At 35.9% G+C, this 21,938-nt stretch overlaps 2 protein-coding genes across 2 annotated transcripts; one reads left to right on the top strand and one right to left on the bottom strand.

Annotated features, from left to right (window-relative positions):
- The first annotated feature begins 6,024 nt into the window (after positions 1–6,024).
- On the top strand, positions 6,025–12,443 carry LOC132180990 (aspartate aminotransferase, mitochondrial). Its single transcript, XM_059594017.1, has 10 exons — positions 6,025–6,315; positions 7,133–7,218; positions 8,543–8,749; positions 9,082–9,187; positions 9,692–9,796; positions 9,896–10,068; positions 10,809–10,968; positions 11,898–11,993; positions 12,076–12,170; positions 12,261–12,443. Exons 1-10 carry the CDS (start codon positions 6,142–6,144, stop codon positions 12,331–12,333), a joined length of 1,275 nt encoding a protein of 424 aa, XP_059450000.1. The 5' UTR covers positions 6,025–6,141; the 3' UTR covers positions 12,334–12,443.
- A 440-nt stretch (positions 12,444–12,883) lies between these two features.
- On the bottom strand, positions 12,884–19,548 carry LOC132180991 (shaggy-related protein kinase eta-like). The gene is made up of 12 exons (XM_059594018.1): positions 19,356–19,548; positions 17,668–17,760; positions 17,219–17,278; positions 16,861–17,133; positions 16,703–16,777; positions 16,568–16,624; positions 15,176–15,316; positions 15,010–15,060; positions 14,831–14,926; positions 14,415–14,498; positions 14,021–14,122; positions 12,884–13,246 (listed from the first exon to the last, which is right to left on the bottom strand). Exons 1-12 carry the CDS (start codon positions 19,476–19,478, stop codon positions 13,151–13,153), a joined length of 1,251 nt encoding a protein of 416 aa, XP_059450001.1. The 5' UTR covers positions 19,479–19,548; the 3' UTR covers positions 12,884–13,150.
- Between the last annotated feature and the right edge of the window lie 2,390 nt (positions 19,549–21,938).

Here is a 21,938-nt window from a genome sequence, read left to right as displayed (position 1 = left end):
AGAGCAAGTTGTGCCCCCAGCAGATCCTAATTTGTCCAGTGACAAGGAAGTGAGTACTGAAGCTTTTACTTGCATCACTGTCCCTCTTGAGACACATCAAGAACCCAAAGCTTCATCTCCTAAATGTCTCAAAGAGCCATCTTATGTCAAGATACTCAAGGACTTATGTACACAAGTGCGAAAATCTAAGAACCATCTTCCTAAGAAGATCATTCAAAGCAAGCAAGTCGGCTACATAAGATGGCGAAACATCCTTCCAGAGTGCTATCAAATTTTAAAGAAGAAAGGGTGGAATGGATTGGTTGGACATCCGAATGATCGGGGAAAGTACAATATTTTTCTTTTTTATTTTTCGCACTTCATTTCTGAGTTCTTTTTCTTTTGTCATTCTATTTCTTGTCATTTTATTTCTGATAGCAATTAATCTTTTGATGTTTGTTTCTGTGAGAAAATATTGCTGTTAGTTTTGTTGACATGTGTTTTGGTGTTTAAGTTTGGGGGACGCCCTAACCTTTTTCACACTCTGATGTTTCCTTATTTCTGGTACTGTATTTTTATACTACACATTGGGGAGAATGTGTAAATCAAGTTTGGGGGTATGGAAAAACACTTTGTCTGTTTGTTTTTATTTGTTTACTTTTATTTGTCTTATTGTTTTAAAAAATTTTGAAAAAAAAAAAAAAATATTGTACTATGTTGCTGTCAAGTTTAAGTTAAATTGTAACTGAGGTTTCATTTCATTAGCTTGCTTAAAGGGTTGAACACATCATTATGTCATTAGGAGTCTGAGTCCTTAGACTTATTTTGGATAAAAGAGATTTCACTTGTTTTGAGTTGAATTTTAATAAGTACATTAGCATGTTTTCTGTGAGGTATGATATTTGAGCTTAACCATGTTCCTTTTGAGATTTTTGGGATGACCTATTGATGAATAACCTTGGCTTGCAAGATTAAAAATAAAAAATAAAAAGAAGATCATTTTGGGTTTTTCACTGATAACCGGACCTCTTGCCTAATTAAGCATTGAGTGTTCGTGTCAAAAAATGTGAAGTTCAAGTTGATTGATAGTTTGGCTTCGTAGCCTTTTTGATTTGAGTTAATAAGCCCTTAGGGATGTTGATGAGTGCTAAATATTGCATATTTGAGCCCCTTAATTTACATTTGGTAAACCTTTAGTTGTGTTATAATATAATGTTTTGTGTTAGTTATTTGTTTTTAGTGTTTTGTAGGTTGCTGAGGGAAAACTGCAGTTTTAAAGAAAAAAAATTGTAAAGTTTTGAAGAAAGATAGAAAAAGAGCAATCTGAAGGCTTAGGATCAAGCGCACAACCTTGTCATTGAGCGCATATGCGCTCGAGCCCAGCAGGGTTGCGCTCGAGCGCATCCCTGCCCACGGACAAGCATCAGCATGTGAGCGCTGCACCACAAGAGATCCATCGCAGGCACGAGTGCGATCGAGCGCGCTGGCCATGCGCTCGAGCGCACTCGCACAGTCAGAGTACAGCCCATATGCGGAAAGAGTCATTTTCCACCTAGAATTAGGTTTTCATAATCCTAATTGAACTAGTTTAGGTTTAGGTTTTATTTTCAATAATAATGTGAAGCTAAATTCTCAACTAGGGTTGATGATAAAGCCTCATCAATGATGAGCAACATTGTGTTCATGTAAGTCTTTATTATCCAATTTTATTGAGTTTTTATTTCAATTGTTTTACTTCAAATCCATTTGTAGAGTGATTCTTTGATATCTTTTGTGATTCAATGATACATTTGATGATTTGGGATAATTTCACATGATTGATTGCTTGGTTTTTAATTCATAAAAAAATTAGATATCCATTGTGATTTGTTCTACAGATACATCTGATGTTTTGATTTAATTTGGATATCTTGTTGTGATTTGCGGATACACTTGATGATTTAAATTAAATTAGATTTCTTTTGTGAATTTGTGTAAAAGAATTGATACATGAGATGGTTTTGATTAACTCTTTGAAGCGAAAGTAAAACATACCTATGATTTTATTGTGAGAACTTTGGTTAATATTGATGAACATGGAACATGTTGTTATGATTTGGTGAGTGTGAATTCATCAACCTTTGTACTATCTTTAGGTTATTTTTCTCTTATTTAGTTTATGCTTTATCTTTTATTTTAAAAAACCAAAATTCAAACCTCTTTTGGAACTAGGTTAGGATTAAATTAGTTTAGATATAATTTGTTTTTGAAGAACACAATTCCCTATGAGATCGACCTTGGACCCTGTGAGATCAACCTCGCACAGCCCTGGACTATGAAGAAGCAAATCTGCAATTTGTTTTTTTAATTAATTGTGTTCTTGTTATCTTACAAACAAAAAAAAAAAAAGTTTCGTTTTTTATTTTTTTGTTTCATTGTTTTGCAGTCGGACCGCACCAGTTCTTGCACACCAACGCAAGTGCTATCGAGCGCAGCCTTGGTACGCTTGAGCGCACCTGTATCCAAGACAATAATCAACCGCACCTATGCTCGACAAGTTCCTTCAGCAGCTTGAGCGCACCTATGCTCAAGGCAAGCAGCACCTGCAGATCTGCACGCTTGCACTCAATCCCATAAACCCTATGCTCGAGCGCACCTCCACAGACTGCACCAAAACGAATGAGTACCTGAAATTTTGCCAAATTTATTTTTGGTCTGTTTTGTGAGTTTTTAAGTTTTAGTTTTTAATTTTTGGTTATTTTTGTTTAGTTTTTTGCTGTTGTGTTAGTAGTAGTTTTTGATTTAATAATTTTTGTTTTTGTTTATTTTATCTTTTTTAAAAAAATAAATAAAAAATAATAATGGTTAATGTTTTATGTGGGATACTTGCATGTTAAAGAGTGAGAATGAAGCATGGATTTTCTGTTTGATAATTTTAATAATTTTTCTGTGCAACATGCCTCTTCTAATTGTAGGGCACTAGCTCTTACAAACTACCCTCACAATTTTTACCCATATGGACCATGTTCATGGTGCTCTAATTCTTGTCATCATGTTAGCAATTATTTTTACAGCCTAGGATGGAATAACCATTCTGATTTCTCATGGTCGGCTTAGGCTACAAGAAATTTTGCTCTCCAATTTCATGAACTGCACCATCCAAATTATCCACAGTTTGATGACCAAGTCCACCATCCTTCATCATATGATTATCCTCCACAAGAATTCTCATTGGAAGACACAGTCAAAGCATTCATACAGTCAAATAACCAAACCATACAAGAGCTAAAGAATTTCACCTCCCATATAATACAAGAGCTCAAAGATGCCAACACGCAAGCTATCGCAAGGGTGGAAGAAGGGATTGGCCAGAGTGAAAATGAACATCCATGTAAACATCAACTTGCCCCATTGACTCAATATTGGGACAATGAAAGCATAGAGGATAACAATAAGGAAGAAGAGTTTCAAAGTCAGTTGATGGCTGAAATGCACTACATGATTGATGAAGATGATTCCAGCAATTTTGATCATGAGCATGTCCAAGCCACCACCACACTTGGGAGTGAAGAAAGCGTTGAGGAAACAGTTAATGAGCCAAGTCTTGAGGACCCTTTGGGAGAGTGCTTTACTCAATTTGGATGTAACCTAGACCTTGACAAATTCCTTGAGCAACCTAAGACTTTTAATGAGCCTAGTTTGGAGGATCCTTTGGAAGAGTGCATTGCTCAATTTGAGTGTGATCTGGACCTTGACATGATACTGAGGCCTTATTGGATTCTACTTCTGAGATGCAAACTAAGAATGATAAAACCACTGAGATATCATTCCCTAACTCATCTTCATCAACAACTGAGCCTCTCCTTGTGGATAACAATGAGGAGGAAGAAAAAGATGAGCAAGTTGAGCAACTAGAGCAAGTTGAGTCCCCAGCAGATACAAGTTTGTCCAATGACAAGGAAGTGAGTATTGAAGAATACAAAACATCTTCTTCTTCTTTTATTGTTTTGAATAGAGTTCGTGAATAGGCCGTTCTTCTTCGAGATGCTTCTTCGTTTGGAGTGAAGATGGGCTTTGCGTTTGCTTAGGCAACGATCCGAGGAACTAAATTGTGGTGGTGTTGGGTTGTGGCCTGTGGGTTGGCATTGTGGGTGCTCATGGGTTTGGTGCTTGTTGGATATGCAGCCGGGATGAGCGACGATGAGGCGTGCGGCTGTCGGCAGTGGTTGAAAGGAACGGTGCTTGTGGGGATGGTGTCGTGGGACGCGGGCTCCGATAATTATTGGTGTGGCACGGGTTGTGCAGCTTGTGTTGCTGAGTTTTAGTGGTTGGGCCTGTTTGCGGGTCTTGGGTTGGGCGAGCGGGGTTGACTCAGGCGATGAAATCTATATCGAGTTTTCTCGCGAAGAAGAACTAAATTCCTTGGTTTCTTTCTCTAGATGACATGAAGACTCATCATGGCATTTAGCGAAATGTGCTGAAAAATCACCAAGGGATTTGGCGAAGTGTGCTGAAAGCTCCTTCAAGATATGTTGAATGGAATCAGTAGTTTGGGTTAACTTCTGAATGGACTCCTTGACCTCCAGCATATCGACTTACAGCTTTTGAATCCGCTCTTAATCTGTAGCCATGGCAGCGATTTTGGTTTAATGGGAGGTGGATGGTGGTAATGGCTATGAAATTTTTCGGTAGGGTGGTCGCAATGGCTTGATGGGGGTATTTTCTAGTTTGTGCGGAATTGGATTGGAATGACTCTGATACCAATTGATAGGTACCCGATGTTGGGTAGTGACGTGAGATAAGATTTGAGAGCACCACAATTCTTAACTTAGGGTAGAAGAACACCATAATACTCCACTAAGAGTAGGAGAAGACCACAATTTGACTAAATCATTCACGGCCTTCTTCATTAATAAAAGGGTCTATAAATAGACTACAATTGATAGCGTGATAACACCTAAAAGATAACATATCAAATATTCAAATAAACCTAATCCTAAATCATTCGCTGCCTTTTAGGTAGGAGAAACCACAATTCTTCATTTAGGGTAGAAGAACACCACAATACTCTACTGAGAGTAGGAAAAGATCACAATTTGACTAAATCATTCACGGCCTTCTTCATTAATAAAAGGGTCTATAAATAGACTACAATTAATAACATGATAACACCTAAAAGATAATTAAATATTCAAATAAACCTAATGCTAAATAATTGAAATTCTATTTCAACTCAAATATTCATCTAATCCTAACAGTCTAATCCTAATGAGTTGGAATATAAGAATATAATTCCAACTCAACCTTATCTTATCCCTATCAGTGAGGTTGGAGATAGTGTTGGTCTGGAGCTCGCGGATGGGGGTCGAAGTAGGAGAGCATGGCGTCTGGGAGCTTGTCGTCAATGGCAATAGTGGCGAAGATTGTGGATTTGAGTGTGGTGGTAGTGGAGAGTTTGAAGAGTTTTGAGTAGTTGTTGTGGAGTTTGAGGGGGAGAGTTGTGAAGAAAGGTTTAGAGGAGAGGGTTTTGGTGGTGGGAAAAAAGAGGTTGAGGTTTTGGCGGAGAGACAAGAGGTGGCCTAGGAGGAGAGGAGTATGGAGTATGGACATGGAGAATGTGTGGCTAATGGGAAAACATTTGAAAATAAATATTTAAATAAAATAGTAAAAAGTTGATAGTTAGAATATTAAAACAAATAAGGATATATTTTTATAGAAGTGGATAGATAAATTTTTTTTTTTTTTTAAAAAAAAAGTGATTTTTTTAATTTATTTTGATTAATAAATTTAGTGAGACTAATGTGAATTCTGTCATTTAAGATTTGTAGATAGGAAGGGAGACTTTATTTGAAAGGGAGACTTTGATTTTGACCAGAAAACTGAATCTATGACATCAGCGGCTCAGGTGACGCGGCAAAATTTAACTTGTGAGCCACCTGAAGCTTCACTCACTTTCAAGGCTGTCGCAAAAACAAAATGAAACACGGAACGAGGGCATCCTGGTAATTGCACAGAAACGTCTTAAAGTTTGGAACAATGTCACGCAGTTCAAGGCCGTTGCAACAAATTCTCGTCTGTCACCCAAAGAAATTGAAGAATATCGAGTCGCTTCGTCACACTTTTTTACTAAGATTTCAGCTCTCGCCTTTGACACAGAGAGAGAGAGAAAGAGAGAGAGAGACGATGGCGTTTCGTGGAATGGCGTCGTGGCGGGTGGCGAGGCGGAGCTCCGGCTTGGGAGCGAGGTGGATGTCGACGTGGTGGCGGAGCGTGGAGCCGGCTCCGAAGGATCCGATTCTCGGCGTTACGGAGGCCTTCCTGGCCGATCCGAGTCCGAGTAAAGTCAATGTCGGAGTTGTAAGCTCCTTTTTACTTTCAAACACTTATACATTAATGTTACTGTAAATGAACCATAACTATGTAGCCATATTTGTCTGTTTGGTTGCTAGGCAAATAGATTTTTTCTTTTCTTTTTGTTTTGAAAGAGAAAGGCGATACTGTTTTATTAGAATCAGAAGCCAAAGAGTTTAGACTTGAAATTGCAGCTTTGAGCTGTTTAATAATGACGAATCTAAGATCTCTGGGGAAAAATACTCTTTTTCTTGTATTTCCGTTTCATTTTTCTTAGCAGCCAAACAGTGCGAGGGATAGAATTTCGCTTGCAGTTGGTTGGTTGTTCTATGCTCTCTGTTTCGAGTTTTCTAGAAAACTATGCATAGGATAAAGAAGACAAGGATACACTTTCAGTTTTTGTTTGTTATCTTCTCCTACATTTTCCATTTTTCATTCAGGCTTCTTTCTTGGTTTTTGTTATTTCCGTTTGGTTGCTGAGAAATCCAAAGAAAGAAAATAAATTTAAATCTTATCTCTCGTAACGCTCGTCTTTTTAAAAAACTTTTAAATGATGGAAACACCTTAACTTAGCCAAGGAATAAAATTCTGAAATTAACAATACTAGCTTTAAAATTGTGCTCTGTTGTGTGAAAATCTCAACCTCCATGGTCCTCAAAGAATAAATTTCAAATTCAATAATTTTAGTTTCTCTGAATTTCTGAAATTCTATCTGCAACCAAATAGATCATCGAGGAGTTGATCATCAAGTTGTGTTCTTGAGTGGATTCCCATTCTAATTCTCTCTCTCTCTCTCTCTCTCTTTTACTTTACAAATTAAAAGGGTGCTTACCGTGATGATAACGGAAAACCGGTTGTTCTTGAGTGTGTTAGAGAAGCAGAGCGGAGGATCGCTGGAAAGTTAAATATGTGAGTTTCTTATATTCTTGTCGCATAAAACAGTTTATCATGGTCATGATTGAGCGCTTTATCTGTAAATTTGCACTGCATGCATTATATAATATTTAATGTCATTCCCTTTTAATGTACTGCAGTTTTTGTATAATAATTACGTTTATATGTGTGGATTTTTGTGATGGTATTGTGAGATATATGCTTCATAGAACTTGCAACTTTTGTGGTGGTCCCATTGGCTTTACCTTTTTATCCTCCACTAACCAATTTGATTCTTTTCATCTTTTATCATGTTCAAGTCAATGTCCCTATTCTGAAATCATGATACTATTGGTTCTCTTTGAATTTTAACTTTTTATTCTTTGCTAGTGGGTTTGGGTTGCCTTTGCTTTATTTTATTTTATATGTTTCTTGGAAAGGTCATGGTGTAGTCCATCTAATATGCGTGCAATTTCAATTGTGTGGAATCAGGAAAACTTGTTATTACAGTCAACATTTTTATGGTAATTACTCAGGTAGATTTTCGGTAGTTAAATTTTTAGTACACACTGGGTTAGCAATGGGCAGCCTGAGTAGCTGATATTGCACTGCTGAGAATCGACATCAGATCCTAGTATAAGCCTGGTCATGATAATGGATCTTTATTTGCCATCAGTGTATCATGCTATAGTATTGAGTTTCTGGTTGCTGACCTGGGTCAGAATTTTCTATATTGTGGGATATAAATCGCATCAACTATTCACCCAGTAAACAACATTGATTAAAGAGTGCCCCGAGATCCTTTAAAACGATTTCTTCCTCTCTTTCGCAATCTATTTTCCTAAACTATCTGAAATTTGCTCTTTAGGTTTGTACCATGTGAATGCATCAGTATTTTATATATAAATGAAAGGGTTCTGCCCTGAATCTGAAAAAATGAAAATTTTCTGTAGTCTATAAAATGGTAGTAAATAATATGAACCCTATCAGGTGTTTGACGGCAGTGGTAGAGGACCATGGTGTTATTTATGAATTAAAAAATAAAAGTAAAACAACTCTTCAAAAGAGGGACATATATATGTGTACTTTTTTGTCTCTTGTAAGACATTGCTATAGTCTATGGAAACCAATTTTTTGCTAGTACCTTCCTTAAAAATTCTCCTGCTAGTACACACATTCTTGCATGGATGTGTTTCCATGAAGCGAAAAGGTAGTTTTGGTTAATAATTGTTTAAACATTTGCATCCATGGGCATAATGGAGGCATAAAATATTTTAACCCATTCATACCCAGTATCAGTTATCATTTTTTCCCCTTTGAACCCATGTAAATGCTTTGCACATTTGTTTCTTTCGGGCAGGGAGTATCTTCCCATGGGAGGGAGTGGCAATATGGTGGAAGAGACACTGAAACTGGCCTATGGGGAGGATTCTGAGTTTATCAAAGATAAACGAATAGCAGCAGTACAATCTCTCTCTGGTACTGGTGCATGCCGACTTTTTGCAGACTTTCAAAAGCGTTTTCGTCCTGATTCACAAATTTACATACCAGTCCCTACCTGGGCCAAGTGAGTATCGGCCATATTTCATTTAAGATAAATGCTATACATACTCTCACTTTCATACTCTGAAATGCACACTCCTTGACGGTGGCACTAAAAATTACTGTTGGATCTTATATTGATCACTATTAAATTTTGGTTCCAATGGTGATTTTTAGTGCCACATTAGAGAGTTTGTATTTCAAAATGCGGGAGTAGGAGTGTGTATAGCATTTCTCTTCACTTAAATTGTTGATAATGCTCTCCCCCAAACCCCAACCCACACTTCCCTTACTAGTTAATAAAGTTGGAAAGTTATAGTTGCTTTCCCTTTGGGCCTCTAACATGAGATTTCACAGCCACCATAACATCTGGAGAGATGCCCAAGTACCTCAGAGGACCTTCCATTACTATCACCCAGAGTCTCGGGGGTTAGATTTTGCAGCACTGATGGATGACATAAAGGTAAGCAAGACAAATCTAATTTTCCAATTACTTTATTTAGTTATTTGTACCTCATTGCTGATATTTAGGGCTAACAATTTGTGTTCGTGTGTCGAGTTCAGGTCGTATCAATGTATGAGTATATAAGACTATATATAGGTCAATCCTAACCCGGCCCATTTTATTAAACATGTCAGATCCCTCAATTCTAACCCACTAATTTTGTGTTGGGTAAGCAGGTTGTGTAAAAAATAATCAACATTAGTGTCACATGTCAGGTTATAGTCATGTCAAGGCATAGGTATAGTCATATAGATTAACCATAACCAACCAATTTAATTAAATGGGTTAGACCCATCAACCCTAACTCACTAATTTCATGTTGGGTTCATGTCAAGTTCATATTCGTGTAAAAAAATGCTAGCCCTACTGATACTAACCTAGTTTTACTCATTTGGCTATTGTTTTCATATCTTCATTACTGATCGACAGTTCTTTTCCCTGCCCTTTAAAAATTGGATGTAGAGTGCTCCAAGTGGGTCATTCTTCCTGCTTCATGCTTGTGCTCACAATCCTACTGGAGTCGATCCTTCAGAGGAACAATGGAGAGAGATGTCATTCCAGTTCAAGGTAAACTTTTAATGATATTATTATTACTTTGTGTTTTTTAACCTTTTTAAATTTTGAGCACTTCATTAATTATATACTGAACAATACAAACATTTTTAGGCAAAGGGTCATTTTGCCTTCTTTGACATGGCATATCAAGGTTTTGCCAGTGGTGATCCAGAAAGAGATGCAAAGTCCATCAGGATTTTTCTTGATGATGGACATCTAATTGGAATTGCTCAATCATATGCAAAAAATATGGGACTCTACGGCCAGAGAGTCGGATGCCTTAGGTAATCATCCATTATTCTTCTGAATGCAGATTTCTTTTCCTCTTTCATCTGTCTTCAATAAGCAAAACATCAACTGCATGCCTCTTTCCTTTAACACTTTGTCTCCTGTAATTAATGGTAAACACATTAATTGGGGATTGTTTTAGCAATTTACCTGGCTTAATGTCTTGGGTGAACATGATTTATCAATAGAATTATAGTGTGACAACCTGCAGATCAGTCATTATTGATGTTTAAGCCAATTATATCGTGTCTTTTGTGTTGAAATTGTGATAATTGACGATTGAGCATGAATTCTTGGGAGTAAACTTTATTTTATGATTACACTATTGTGCACTGATCAAATCCATTTCGAGACTTCTCACAAAAGTCTGCTTATTCCTTTAGATTTTATATGCAAACTAAATGAGTTAATCTTAGTTCACATTGAATTAAGATGGGAACTTTAATTGAAACATCTTTCCTAATTAAGATGAGTTAATCTTGGTTCCTAAAGTTGATCATAATTTACCCGCAAAAATCCTGGAAATCTGTGTATGGAAAGATGTTTAGGAAATTCATTTATTCTGCCATGTCTAGTTTCTTGTGGAGTAGCATTTTGGACATTACTTGCTAGGTAAATTATTCAGCATATACTTATAAAAAATTATTCAACAGATGGCTAATCCACGGACTTTTCTTTTGCTTGTCAAGCGAATTCAGAAAGAAAGAACTCGCTTATACCTTCCTATGCTTTGCAGTGTGCTTTGTGAAGATGAAAAACAAGCCGTGGCTGTAAAAAGTCAGTTGCAGCAGCTTGCTAGACCCATGTATAGTAACCCGCCTGTTCATGGTGCACTCGTAGTTTCAACTATTCTTGGTGATCCACAGCTGAAGAAGTTATGGCTCAAAGAAGTTAAGGTAGATTATCATAGTACAATTCTTTGGCATTTTTTTAAAAAAAAAATTAAAAAAAAAAAAAAAAAAATTGGCATGACATTGTATGCTTCTGTGGGATAATGTCACATGCTAAGCTTTTAAGATTAGAGAATAACTTTTATAAAGATCTGGCTTAAATTAGGTCTTTTGTGGCCTCCAATAACATTCAGCTAAGTCAGCTTGTAACATCAAAACCCATTAGGACGAAAGTACCAGATGATTTCTTCTATTCTCCCATTCCCCTTCTTTGTCAGCCACAGCAATAACTATGCCAGTGTCTAATAAGCAGTTTTTTTTTTTTTTTTTTTTGGAAACCAAGAATTGAAAGGGATCTCTTTCACCCAAAACTCAAACCATTTTCTGTTGAAACTGGCCCAACCCCCATTCTCTCTTCAAGTTACATCACACACACACCTCCGCCCATCAAGCTCTAGTTGTAGGCCCTTCACTATTCAACTTGCAGAAACCCCATCTCTGTGCTGCCATTTGAATCACAAATTAGGAGAGATAAAGAACTCGAAAGAGAAGGTAAGAAATTTGTGTGATTTTCGTTGTATATGAGGAAGGTTTGGGTTGAGAGGAGCGGACGGCGACTCCAGACATTGTCACACCACCTTTAGCAGCAGAGAGAGAAACATACAGGCTAGGTGGAAGGGAAGGCTGTGCTGCCATGGCAGCAGTGTGTGAGGAGAGAGAGTAATTGTGTGGTGTAGAGATATGAGGCTGCAGGTATCATTTTTTTCTTAATTTAAGAAAAAAATTAAAAGAAAATCAAATTGATCTGTAAAATAAAAAAAAAAATTAAAAAAAAAAAAAATCCTAAATTAAAGTAAAATTTCATCGTGTAGTCTTCATCATCGTTATTCTTCCTTAGATGTATCTGACGACTATGATTATCATCTTTTTTCCAGGTCATGGCAGACCGCATAATTGGAATGCGAACAACTCTACGAGAAAATCTTGAAAATTCAGGGTCAGCCTTATCATGGGAGCACGTAACTAAACAGGTATCTGTATCTTAAGATTGTGTGCAATTTGATCCATTTGCTGAATTTGTTAATTTCTAATAATTCTGGTTATTGTAAACAGATTGGTATGTTCTGTTATAGTGGGATGACACCTGAACAAGTTGATCGTTTGACAAACGAATTTCATATCTACATGACTCGAAATGGTCGCATCAGGTAATGTGTCCGACCACCAATTTTCTTTTCTTCTACATGAATTCCTGAGAGGTGATTTTTGCTAATAATATATATGTGCATGCACAACAGTATGGCGGGTGTTACTACAGGCAATGTTGGATATTTGGCTAATGCCATCCATGAGGTCACAAAGTCTGCGTAGAGACTTTACTCTCGCTACACAAAGGCCAAATTCTTCATTTTTACGTTCTTTCTTTTCCATCCCTTTTATGAGCAGGGAAGGATGCAATAAAAGAGACGTCATTATGTGCTCTTCCTTATTTTTCCTACATTTTTATTTAATAATAATTAGGGGGGGCTTTTGATTTTGGATTCAATCCATCTTGTAATACATGGACCATCTTAAAAATAAGTCGGTCCCCCAAGGATTTTGACATGTAAGATGCATAAACATTTCTCTTCAAATTCAATAGTTTTAAGTTAAAAAGTTATTGCTTTAATATGAAGGAATAATTCACAGATATTTCCTTCATCTCAAATCTTTTAAGCAAATTGGAACCCAACAAATAGAATATCCCAAGAATAAAGGGAAGGTGAGAAAAATAGTTGGAAAACAGAGAGTAGCACAAGTATATGTAGAGATAACGTACACCATGACGAAATATAAAAAGGCACGCCAGACTAGTAAAGGAGCCTCTTAAGCTTCTTCTGCTAGAGGCTGCTTCTTCAGCAGTTCAGCCCTTATCTATGAAGAGACATGAATAGCATCACTTTTTATATTCCTACCACTGGAATCTTTACGATCAAAACAATGTACAAAAATAGGGACATCAGTATCTTTTGTTTTTTGTTTTTTTTTTTTTGGCTAAAATGACGTAGTATACATTTCTTCACAGGGCAAGGAAAAACTGCTCATTTAAGTCACAACGCTCGGTTACATAAGACCACAAAACATGCCCTCCTTGCTTTTTCCACATCCATCACTACCACAGAGTTGATTCCTCGTTTACATTGTCTTTTTACGTACCAGCTGAATGCGGGAAGTAGAAACCAGTCTGCCGCCTCACGTGCTCCGGTACAAGCCTGTTGATCAACTCTAGTGATGCTCCTTGTAACTGAAACCAAATTGGAATTGAAGAGTTATATCATCTACCACCACAGAAATTAATGCTCTTAAAAATGAAAAAGGTGATTTATATGTCAATGACAAAGCAAAGGCCCTTGTAGGACCCATGCGCTTGCCAAAGCCATATGATAACATTTGAGCATAAAATGCAACACCAAAAACATGCCCTCTCATCATATATTTTAATAAACATAGGCACTTTGTAGGCTACTCTAAGAGCATGCCCACAGTAAGAGCAACAGAGCTCCAGTCTCTGAAGAATAAAGCTGATCAGCATCCAGGGTCAACAATAATGCATAATGACAATGTCAGACAATGCTAATGCAGCATATGACAACCGTTTTCTGATCTCTACTAATCTATAATACCGATTACTTGACAAAACAAGGCAAGATAATTCATAATTACAAGCAGGAACTGAAAAGAGAAAGAAATGCTAAGATTACAATAACAAGAAATGATCAAAAATCCAAGCCGCAGGTGACTATTAGCACAAGTGCACAAGTATCTGATATTGATGGATAAAAGAAAGACAAAAATCCCTATACCACTGAATTTATGGTAGAAATTAGAAATCTCTCTTCTTCAATCTAATTACATGGAACCTGATTTTCTTCTTGGTTTTATTTAAAACAGTCGGTTACAGTTAAATTTCAGTATTATGAGAAGCATGACAACATGCGTCGTGGTCACCAAAATGTATGACATGTCTCCCATACAAACCCCAAGAGTGTGATTCACTTTTTTTTAAGGCGTAACATACTTCCTGTTTGAAGTTGAAAAGAGGGGGCAATGGGCGTCCATTTGGAAGGCGGGCATTGGTCTCCCGTAGCTCGTCAAAGAAAGGATGTGCACATGCTTCTAACTGCAATAGCAAAACCAACAAAAGAAGGAAAATTGGAAGGTCATATAGAGATACGGGGTAAATGTTTCTTGCTTACATTAGTAAAGAAATTTTTAAGGAATGGACAAAGTTGAACTTCAAATTGCAAGGGCAGACTGCAAAAGTTGCAGTGCACACCACAACAAAAGACCATACCAAGGTACGCTTAATTAAATCTTAAATAGAACAAGCAGATGAAATAATATGATCTCTTGTGATAATGTCAATCTTGAGACTTCAGCAATAAAATTTGATCGAAGGAAGTTTAACTCACCGCAGTGCACCGAAGACTCGGTGAATATTGAAGAAGCCGTGAAGCAAGGTCAATTGCCTCGGGAGGCATTCGTTTGTGGAAAACCTGAACCAAGGAACAATTTGTAAATGCAAACAATCCAAAAATACTTAAAAAGACAACACCATAGTTAATAGTAATTGATAGAGTAGAAAGAATATGAACAGGCCACCCTGATTGACAACAAAATGTTTAGAACATAAAGTCAAAAGAAGTTGTCATAGCTCCTCACCATTCCCTAAAGTCAAATGACTGTCTGCTGATGCATGTAAAATGTATGCAGGATTTAACATCCAGGCAACACACTTATTTGCTTATCTACTCTTCCTATCATTAGTCAATTCCGATAAACCATTAAGCAACTGCCGTGAAATAAAAGAAGGTAGTCAAAAGCACACCTTATGCCAAGGATGAGCTTTAATTTGAGGGAACCTAAAGTCCTTATAATCAGGATTCATGCAACGAATTTCTTCTCGAGTTGGAGTACCTAGAACCTGCAAGACGGTAAATACATCATCACATAGCTACTATAGTTGCATATTCCATAGTAGCATTCATATAGATAAAGAGGCTTCACCTTGATAATTTCTACAAGTTGTTCCACTGCATTTTCTCCTGGAAACAATGGCTATCATAACATTTGAAATTATGAGAAGCAAACAAAATATTACAGAAAATATGGCTTGAAGTACCATTGAGAAAATTATTTGTGATTTCAGTATAGAATTTTCCAAAGTGACTACCTGGCCCAGAAGAAGCTCAGCAAGGACACAACCAGCCGACCAAATATCAATTGATGTTGTATATTCTGTTGCACCAAATATCAGTTCAGGAGCCCGATAGTAACGAGAGCATATATAGGATATATTTGCTTCGCCCTTGACCTGATGACATCAATAGAAAATCATAAAAACCAAAAATTTGTTTTAGGAATAATTTACTTGGAAGTATAATAACTGCGATAGCTAAAAAGACTATTTTGTATAAAAAAACATGCTACTGTAAGAGTGTCTACATGAAGAAACACAGGTCATTTCAAGACTAAACACAAATTTCAATCATTATTAATTTTCCTCAAGAGGTAATAGCACAATGCATTTTTCTTTCATTGAAAAAGCATAAGGTTGTTTAAAAGAATACATACATATACTAAATGAATTCAACTTGTACAGAAGCGGACCCAGGAAATTGTCCTTGGGGGGTTTGAAGTCATTTTTTGCAAGGCCTTTCTACATATAATTTTCTTTTTTTTTTAAAGGGATTTCAAAAGTTTTGGGGTTGCCAAGGACCCCCCTAGCTTCAACGTGGGTCCGCCCCTGAACTTGTAAACAGAAACATGTGAAAGCTTTAGTTTAAATTGCATACACAGAATGAGTTTCATAAAAAAATTGGAAAAATAACCATGACTCGGTCTTTTGCTCCTCAGTATGGAAAGCAAAGGGAATATTAAATCCTAACGGACACCTTGAAAATTCTCAAAATACTCCCTTCTTTTTTTTAATAAAGAAAGGCAGGAATGGTCTGGTGGGTGGGTCACCAGACTCATGGTGCAGTTTTTTTATTTTTTTATTTTTAATTTTTATTTTTTAATTTTTATTTTTTTAATTAAGATAATTTTGTAATTCTATTCAGAGGGCTAACACTGCAAATTTTTGTAAGTTGGATATAATGAATTGAGATCTTTTGAACTTTGTCGGGTGATTGCAAAAGCGATGAAAGTTTAGGAGGGTTAAGTGACATTTCCCCAAACATTTTATATAAAAATGATTAAACAGAAATCAATATCAAAGAAACAAAAGCCCTGTCTCTTCCCTTTTTTTTTTTTTTTAATAAAACAAGTAAAGAAATAAAAGCCTAGTGACTTTTTCTTTATTTCTACATTTAGGGAAAAAAATGTCACAAGGCCTTGACAAACTCATATCTCATGGTTCCTTGGCTGCAAATGCATTTGGATCATGGGTCTTTGCATAAAAAACCATGGAGCTTTAATTGCAATTGACCATAGAGAAAAGGTTGAAAAGCTCTTCTGAACATATAGTGCCAACTGGCACAGCATATCAAGCTGTGCTCTCTACCATTTTTGTAGTTAAATATTTGAATGAAATAAAAATTAAAAATGTGAAGAAGACACATACCAGAACTTTTGCACTGCCAAAATCGCAAAGCTTAACTTGGTGGGTGAAAGGATCAACCTGCAGAATATATATAAAATAGGTTCAGATAAAGCATTCTGATTCATTTAAGAAAAAGACAACCAGTGGATATCTTACCAAAAGATTTTGAGGTTTCAAATCCCTATGGCAAACACCAGGAACGGAATGGATATATGCTAGCCCCCTAAAGATCTGGGAAGTATGTTCCATTTATTTGTCAGAATTCTAAAGAGAAAAAAATAAAAAAACTATGGCTAACAAAAAACAAGTCATACTTGATATGTGTAAAGTTTAACATAGATGAGGGGCATCCTCTGGTTCACACTGTTGTAATGCTTCAGAACCTGGTACATAGTCTCAGGAACATATTCCATCACTAAATTCAGAAAAAGCTCATCTTTACTTGTTGTAGAGAAGAAACAATGCTTCAGAGAAACCACATTCGGGTGATCCATCAAGCGCATTAACTGCAGCTCACGATTTTTATACCGCCTATCCTGCAAGACCTTCTTTATTGCCACAGTCTCACCAGTCTCTAAGCATTTTGCCTAAAATATAGTGATATCAGATGGTCAAAAGTACAAAGAATACCAAGAATTAGTTTTTACTCCTTAAACACGAATAGGTCTGTACCTGAAAAACAACTCCAAATGATCCAGTACCTACAACGCGCTCTGCCATGTAACTGATGGTCTGCAAGCAACATTACAACAAACACCTCAACATCCAAGATGATAAGACAGTCACAAAAGAAAATCCTTAATCCTTATCAGCAATTCAACATTCCAAATCCTACTCAAACTACATCAAATTCTTATGTGGTAGCACCTTTTAGGGCCCAGGCCAAACAAAATTGTTACATTGCATTATTAATTGAGCAATGCTATTTAGTAAACTACTATATAACTACCATATAATTGGGATGACATGGCAGTGAAAATTAGTCTATTTTTTTTTTCTTCTACAAGTGTTGATCCAAGAACTCATTTTCATGCCACATCATTAAGTTTATGGCAATCAAAGAACAGAAAAAAAAAAAGAGAAATGGCTAGAAAATAAATAAGTAAAGAGCAGGTCCTAACCCGTTTGGGTTCGCCATTTTTGCCTCCTATCGTGGTGGAAATGATGTGACCAGTGACTGCATCATTCCCCTCAATAACACCAGCTGACATTTCCTGCAATTCATAGCACCACAGGATGAAGAAAGCCACAAAATAGATACTAACTAGAATAAGTAGGAAACTTCTCCCTGTTAATGTCTAGCAATCTGTTCACACAACACCCTTGCCCAACTGTAGCCAACAGCAGTCGCGCTCACTTACAAAAATCCCACCTTAATTGACCATAAAACATGCATAAAACCAGTTTTAACATCCATTATCTGTGTACTAATTAACATCCAGTCGCAGACTAAACACACTTATTTACATATAAGTACCTATATGCAAAAGTACTTTTGCACTTAAGTTCATTGACGGTGAGTCACAAAAACAAACATAATGTTGCCATCTTTATCAATGCTATTTTTGGGAGTTGCCATGTTTAACACCTCATGAATGAGATGACACCCGTTGTCTAAAGAAATTACGAATCTAACCTGACTCAACATTCGAGCAGTGGTTAAAGAAAAAAAATTATTAGTACATCAACTGCGCATTGATGATAAACAAACTAATAATTGAATCTGACTCAACAATCCAACAAAACTTCCCACTAGCAAATGCATACCAACGACAAACTAGGAATGTTTGGCACGGTGGTGAATGTGAAATTGAAGAACGCAATGCTAAAAGAGCTCCAAGCATATGTATAGGAAAAGCAAAATCGAAATGGGTATAGCTCACAAGAAAGCATCACATGCTATAAATTACTTGCAACCCAATCAAAGACACTTACCAAAGAGAGAATCAGAGGACATTCACGACATGAAGCAAACTAGGACATATTGAATAACATTCTACCAAAGAGGAAAAGGTCAAAAGTTCAAAAAATTTACAACATTGTTGAGAAAAAAAAAAACCATGAAAAATCAATGTGCAGAAAAATCCATGGCCCAAAAAAACGAGTAACAACACCAACACTGAGCCACAAAATTCCTAGTAAAGAATCGAAGATCCAACATACAATCAACCTCAAAATATTGACAAACTACTCAAAAGAGTTAAGAAGTTTAGATTAAAGGAAAGTGTTAGACGAAAGATGAGAAAACTCGTATTGATCTGTTCGATAACTGAGAAATATTAGAACAACGAAAGGTAAAGAAATTTGAAGTCCATGGAAAATAAATAAATCAAAATCCAAGTACCTCAGCTGACCCTAATATAACCTTAAGGCTACGAAATAAGCAATTTAAAAAATATTAGCTATTTTATTTGTTTTATTTTTTCCTCACAAAGGTTATCGGTAAACTGAGAGAAAATTGATGAAGATCTCAACCAGCAAAATCAAAATAAAACACCAAAAAAAGAAAAGGAAAGGAAAAAGCACATAGCAAAAAAATTGTTAAGAAAAAGAAAATCACTCCGATCAGAGACCGCCGGCGACCTCAAACCAAGCAAGGAAGCAGCGAAACTTCCAGATCACTCAGAATTCAACGAAGAAGAAAGGTCCCGAGCTGGATCAAAGACAATCCAAACGGACAAAAACACTCGGAGAGGTAGAGGGGTAAAATGGTAAAAGGAAACAAAGAAGAAGAAGAAGAAGAAGAAGAAAAGGGAAAAGTAGAAGAGAGGGAGAGGGAGAGGGAGAGGGCAGAGAGAAAATGAAGAACCTTATCGGAGTCCATATCGGAGGGGCGGCGGGACACAAGCTTCAGCGGCTCATTGATCTGTGGCTGTGTTTGTGTTTGTGGCTCTGGTGCTTCATGGCTTGGCCCCAACGGCATGGTGGCCATGTGAGAGACAGCCTACACACACACTATCACACTCTCCCAGACACCCTCTCTCTTTCTCTTTCTCTTTCCCTTTTTATTTTTATCATCCTTTTGTTTTTTAAATTTTTTCCTCTTCCTCCTCCAGTCCTCCTTCCTAGTCAGCTTCTAAAACTAGAATTTATCTCCATTTTCTTTTTCCTCTCTCCCTCCTATGTCTCTCAAACGAACGCCGTGATGGGTCCCAGCATGTTTGATAAAGCAGGAACGAGAGAAGACCCACGCGACTTTCGGGGTTAGCTCCCCCACGGACCAATCGGATTGCACCATTTGGCACTGTTGTCTTATCAATGTCTGAAATCGGCTAATGGGATGGTACTCATGCCCTTCTTTTGCATGGAAAACAGAGAGACAGGAGTCACATGGAACCTCATTATATTAATTTACTATTTCCTTGCTTTCTTTTCTTTTGGTTTAATTCAATTATTTTAAACTTTTTTCTTTTTTATAAACTATTTAATTCAATTAATGGAATTATATATATGTCCGCATAAGAAGGAGAGATGAAATTCGAACTAGTGATTTCTATTTTATAAGATGTGATTTTCAGCCGATTGAATTACCTATTAGAGACATGATGTATATATTTGAATTGAGTCCCCATATCAATTTTAAAGGTACGAGTTATAGCTAGCTATAAAACAAATTAAGTTGTTCTTGTGTTGTACCCAATTTTATTTTATTTTTTATCATAAACACAACAAAGTTGTTAGGTGTTCTTAATGATGTTAGTTAATGGTGTGAGACTCTCTTAATATTAAAAGAAAGACTTTTGTTTTTTCTATATTAAAATTATCATTAAATTTGTGATAAATGATTATTAGATCAAAAACTAATTATAGTTTTAAAAATCATATCAATTTTTTTAATAAAAAAATAACAAAAAGAATGGAAAAATTCACTCTATCTCCTGAAGTTTCAGAAGTTTTTCAATTTGAACATTAATGTTTAAAAATTAGCAATGTACCCCCATAATATTTTAAAAATTTTCAATTCAGACCCTCCAATACTAATTTCCTCTAATTGGATGGAAATTTAAAAAAAAAAAAAAAAAGCATTGAAATTAATTACTTAATTCCATAAATTTTTGTCCAATTTGATGGAAATTAGTAACAGAATGTCTAAATTGAAAATTTTTGAAACATTAAGGAGTACATTGCCAATTTTTAAATATTAGAATTCAAATTAAAAAACTCTTAAAACTTAGGGAGTAAAATGAATTTAACCCCAAAAAGAATAATTTTTTTTTTTTTTTCTATTCAACCCCAAAAAGAACATGCTCCCACATAAAGACTTTCCAAATTATCAATTTTGAAAGAGTATCACGGTTATAAGCTATGCAACAAAGAAAAAATTTCAATTTTAGCAATTATGGGGGGCTGAAATATGATTTTGTATTTTGGTTATTTCATTATTTGTAATGATATATAGATAATAGATGAGAGAGCATGAAATGGGTGGTTTAATTATGGGGACGTAAATAGTTTGTCAAATCAATTAGATGATTGGAAAAAAAAATACGTGAAGATAATATTAGATGATGAAATATGATGGCGTTGTTGTACCAATCAACCAACATGCATTTGCTTGCTATTTCTGGAATCCGGTCATCCTTCTTTTTAACTGCCCCCCAACAACTTTACTTCCTTTCCAACCTCCAAATTTTTCAATTATGTCATTGCTAGTGTTACATATACAACGGGACATTCGATATTTTTATAAATAAAGTTGGAGAAACTTTCAACAATTTAAATTCGAGGTGATGAATAGTTCTGATACTATATTGAAATTAAGATGATGCGGAAATATGAACGGAAGCAATATAGAAAATAAACACAAAGAATTATGGGCGGTTCAGTGTTAGACATCTACGTCTACCATTCGGAATACCCCTAAGAGCTATATTGTGCTCATTAATTTGATTTGTCTACAATACAAAAGTCCCTATTTATAAGATAGTGTCTAAATATATTGATTTGATTATGATCCCAATATATGATTACAATCGACCAATAAATAGAGAATATTTTAATATCAACATAATTATACGAAAAATATATTATATTTTTCGTATATTCTAACAAGAAGAAAATTCTATATGTATGTTCTTATGTAGTCTACTACATCATTCATTAAAAACGAAAAAAAACAATATACACATTTTCACTATAAAGGGAATAATGATATTTTTTAGGGTTAAATACTCCAAAAGTCCCTGTGGTTTCACAATTTTATTTTTTCCCCCCTGGGGTTTCATTTTTATCACAGGAGGTCCCTGTGGTTTTGATAAGTGACCAAATTAGTCCATCCGTTAGTTGACCGTTAGTTGACCGTTAAACTGACACGTGGACCAATCAGACGTCGACACGTGGCACATATATTAATTTTTTTAATTTTTTTTTAATTAAAAAAAAATGTTTTTTT

The sequence above is a fragment of the Corylus avellana genome, chromosome ca5, assembly GCF_901000735.1.
Source record: "Corylus avellana chromosome ca5, CavTom2PMs-1.0".
In the NCBI taxonomy this organism is placed as follows: domain Eukaryota; kingdom Viridiplantae; phylum Streptophyta; class Magnoliopsida; order Fagales; family Betulaceae; genus Corylus; species Corylus avellana.
The sequence above is the reverse complement of the archived record's forward strand: the minus strand, read 5'-3'. Positions and strand labels throughout refer to the sequence as shown.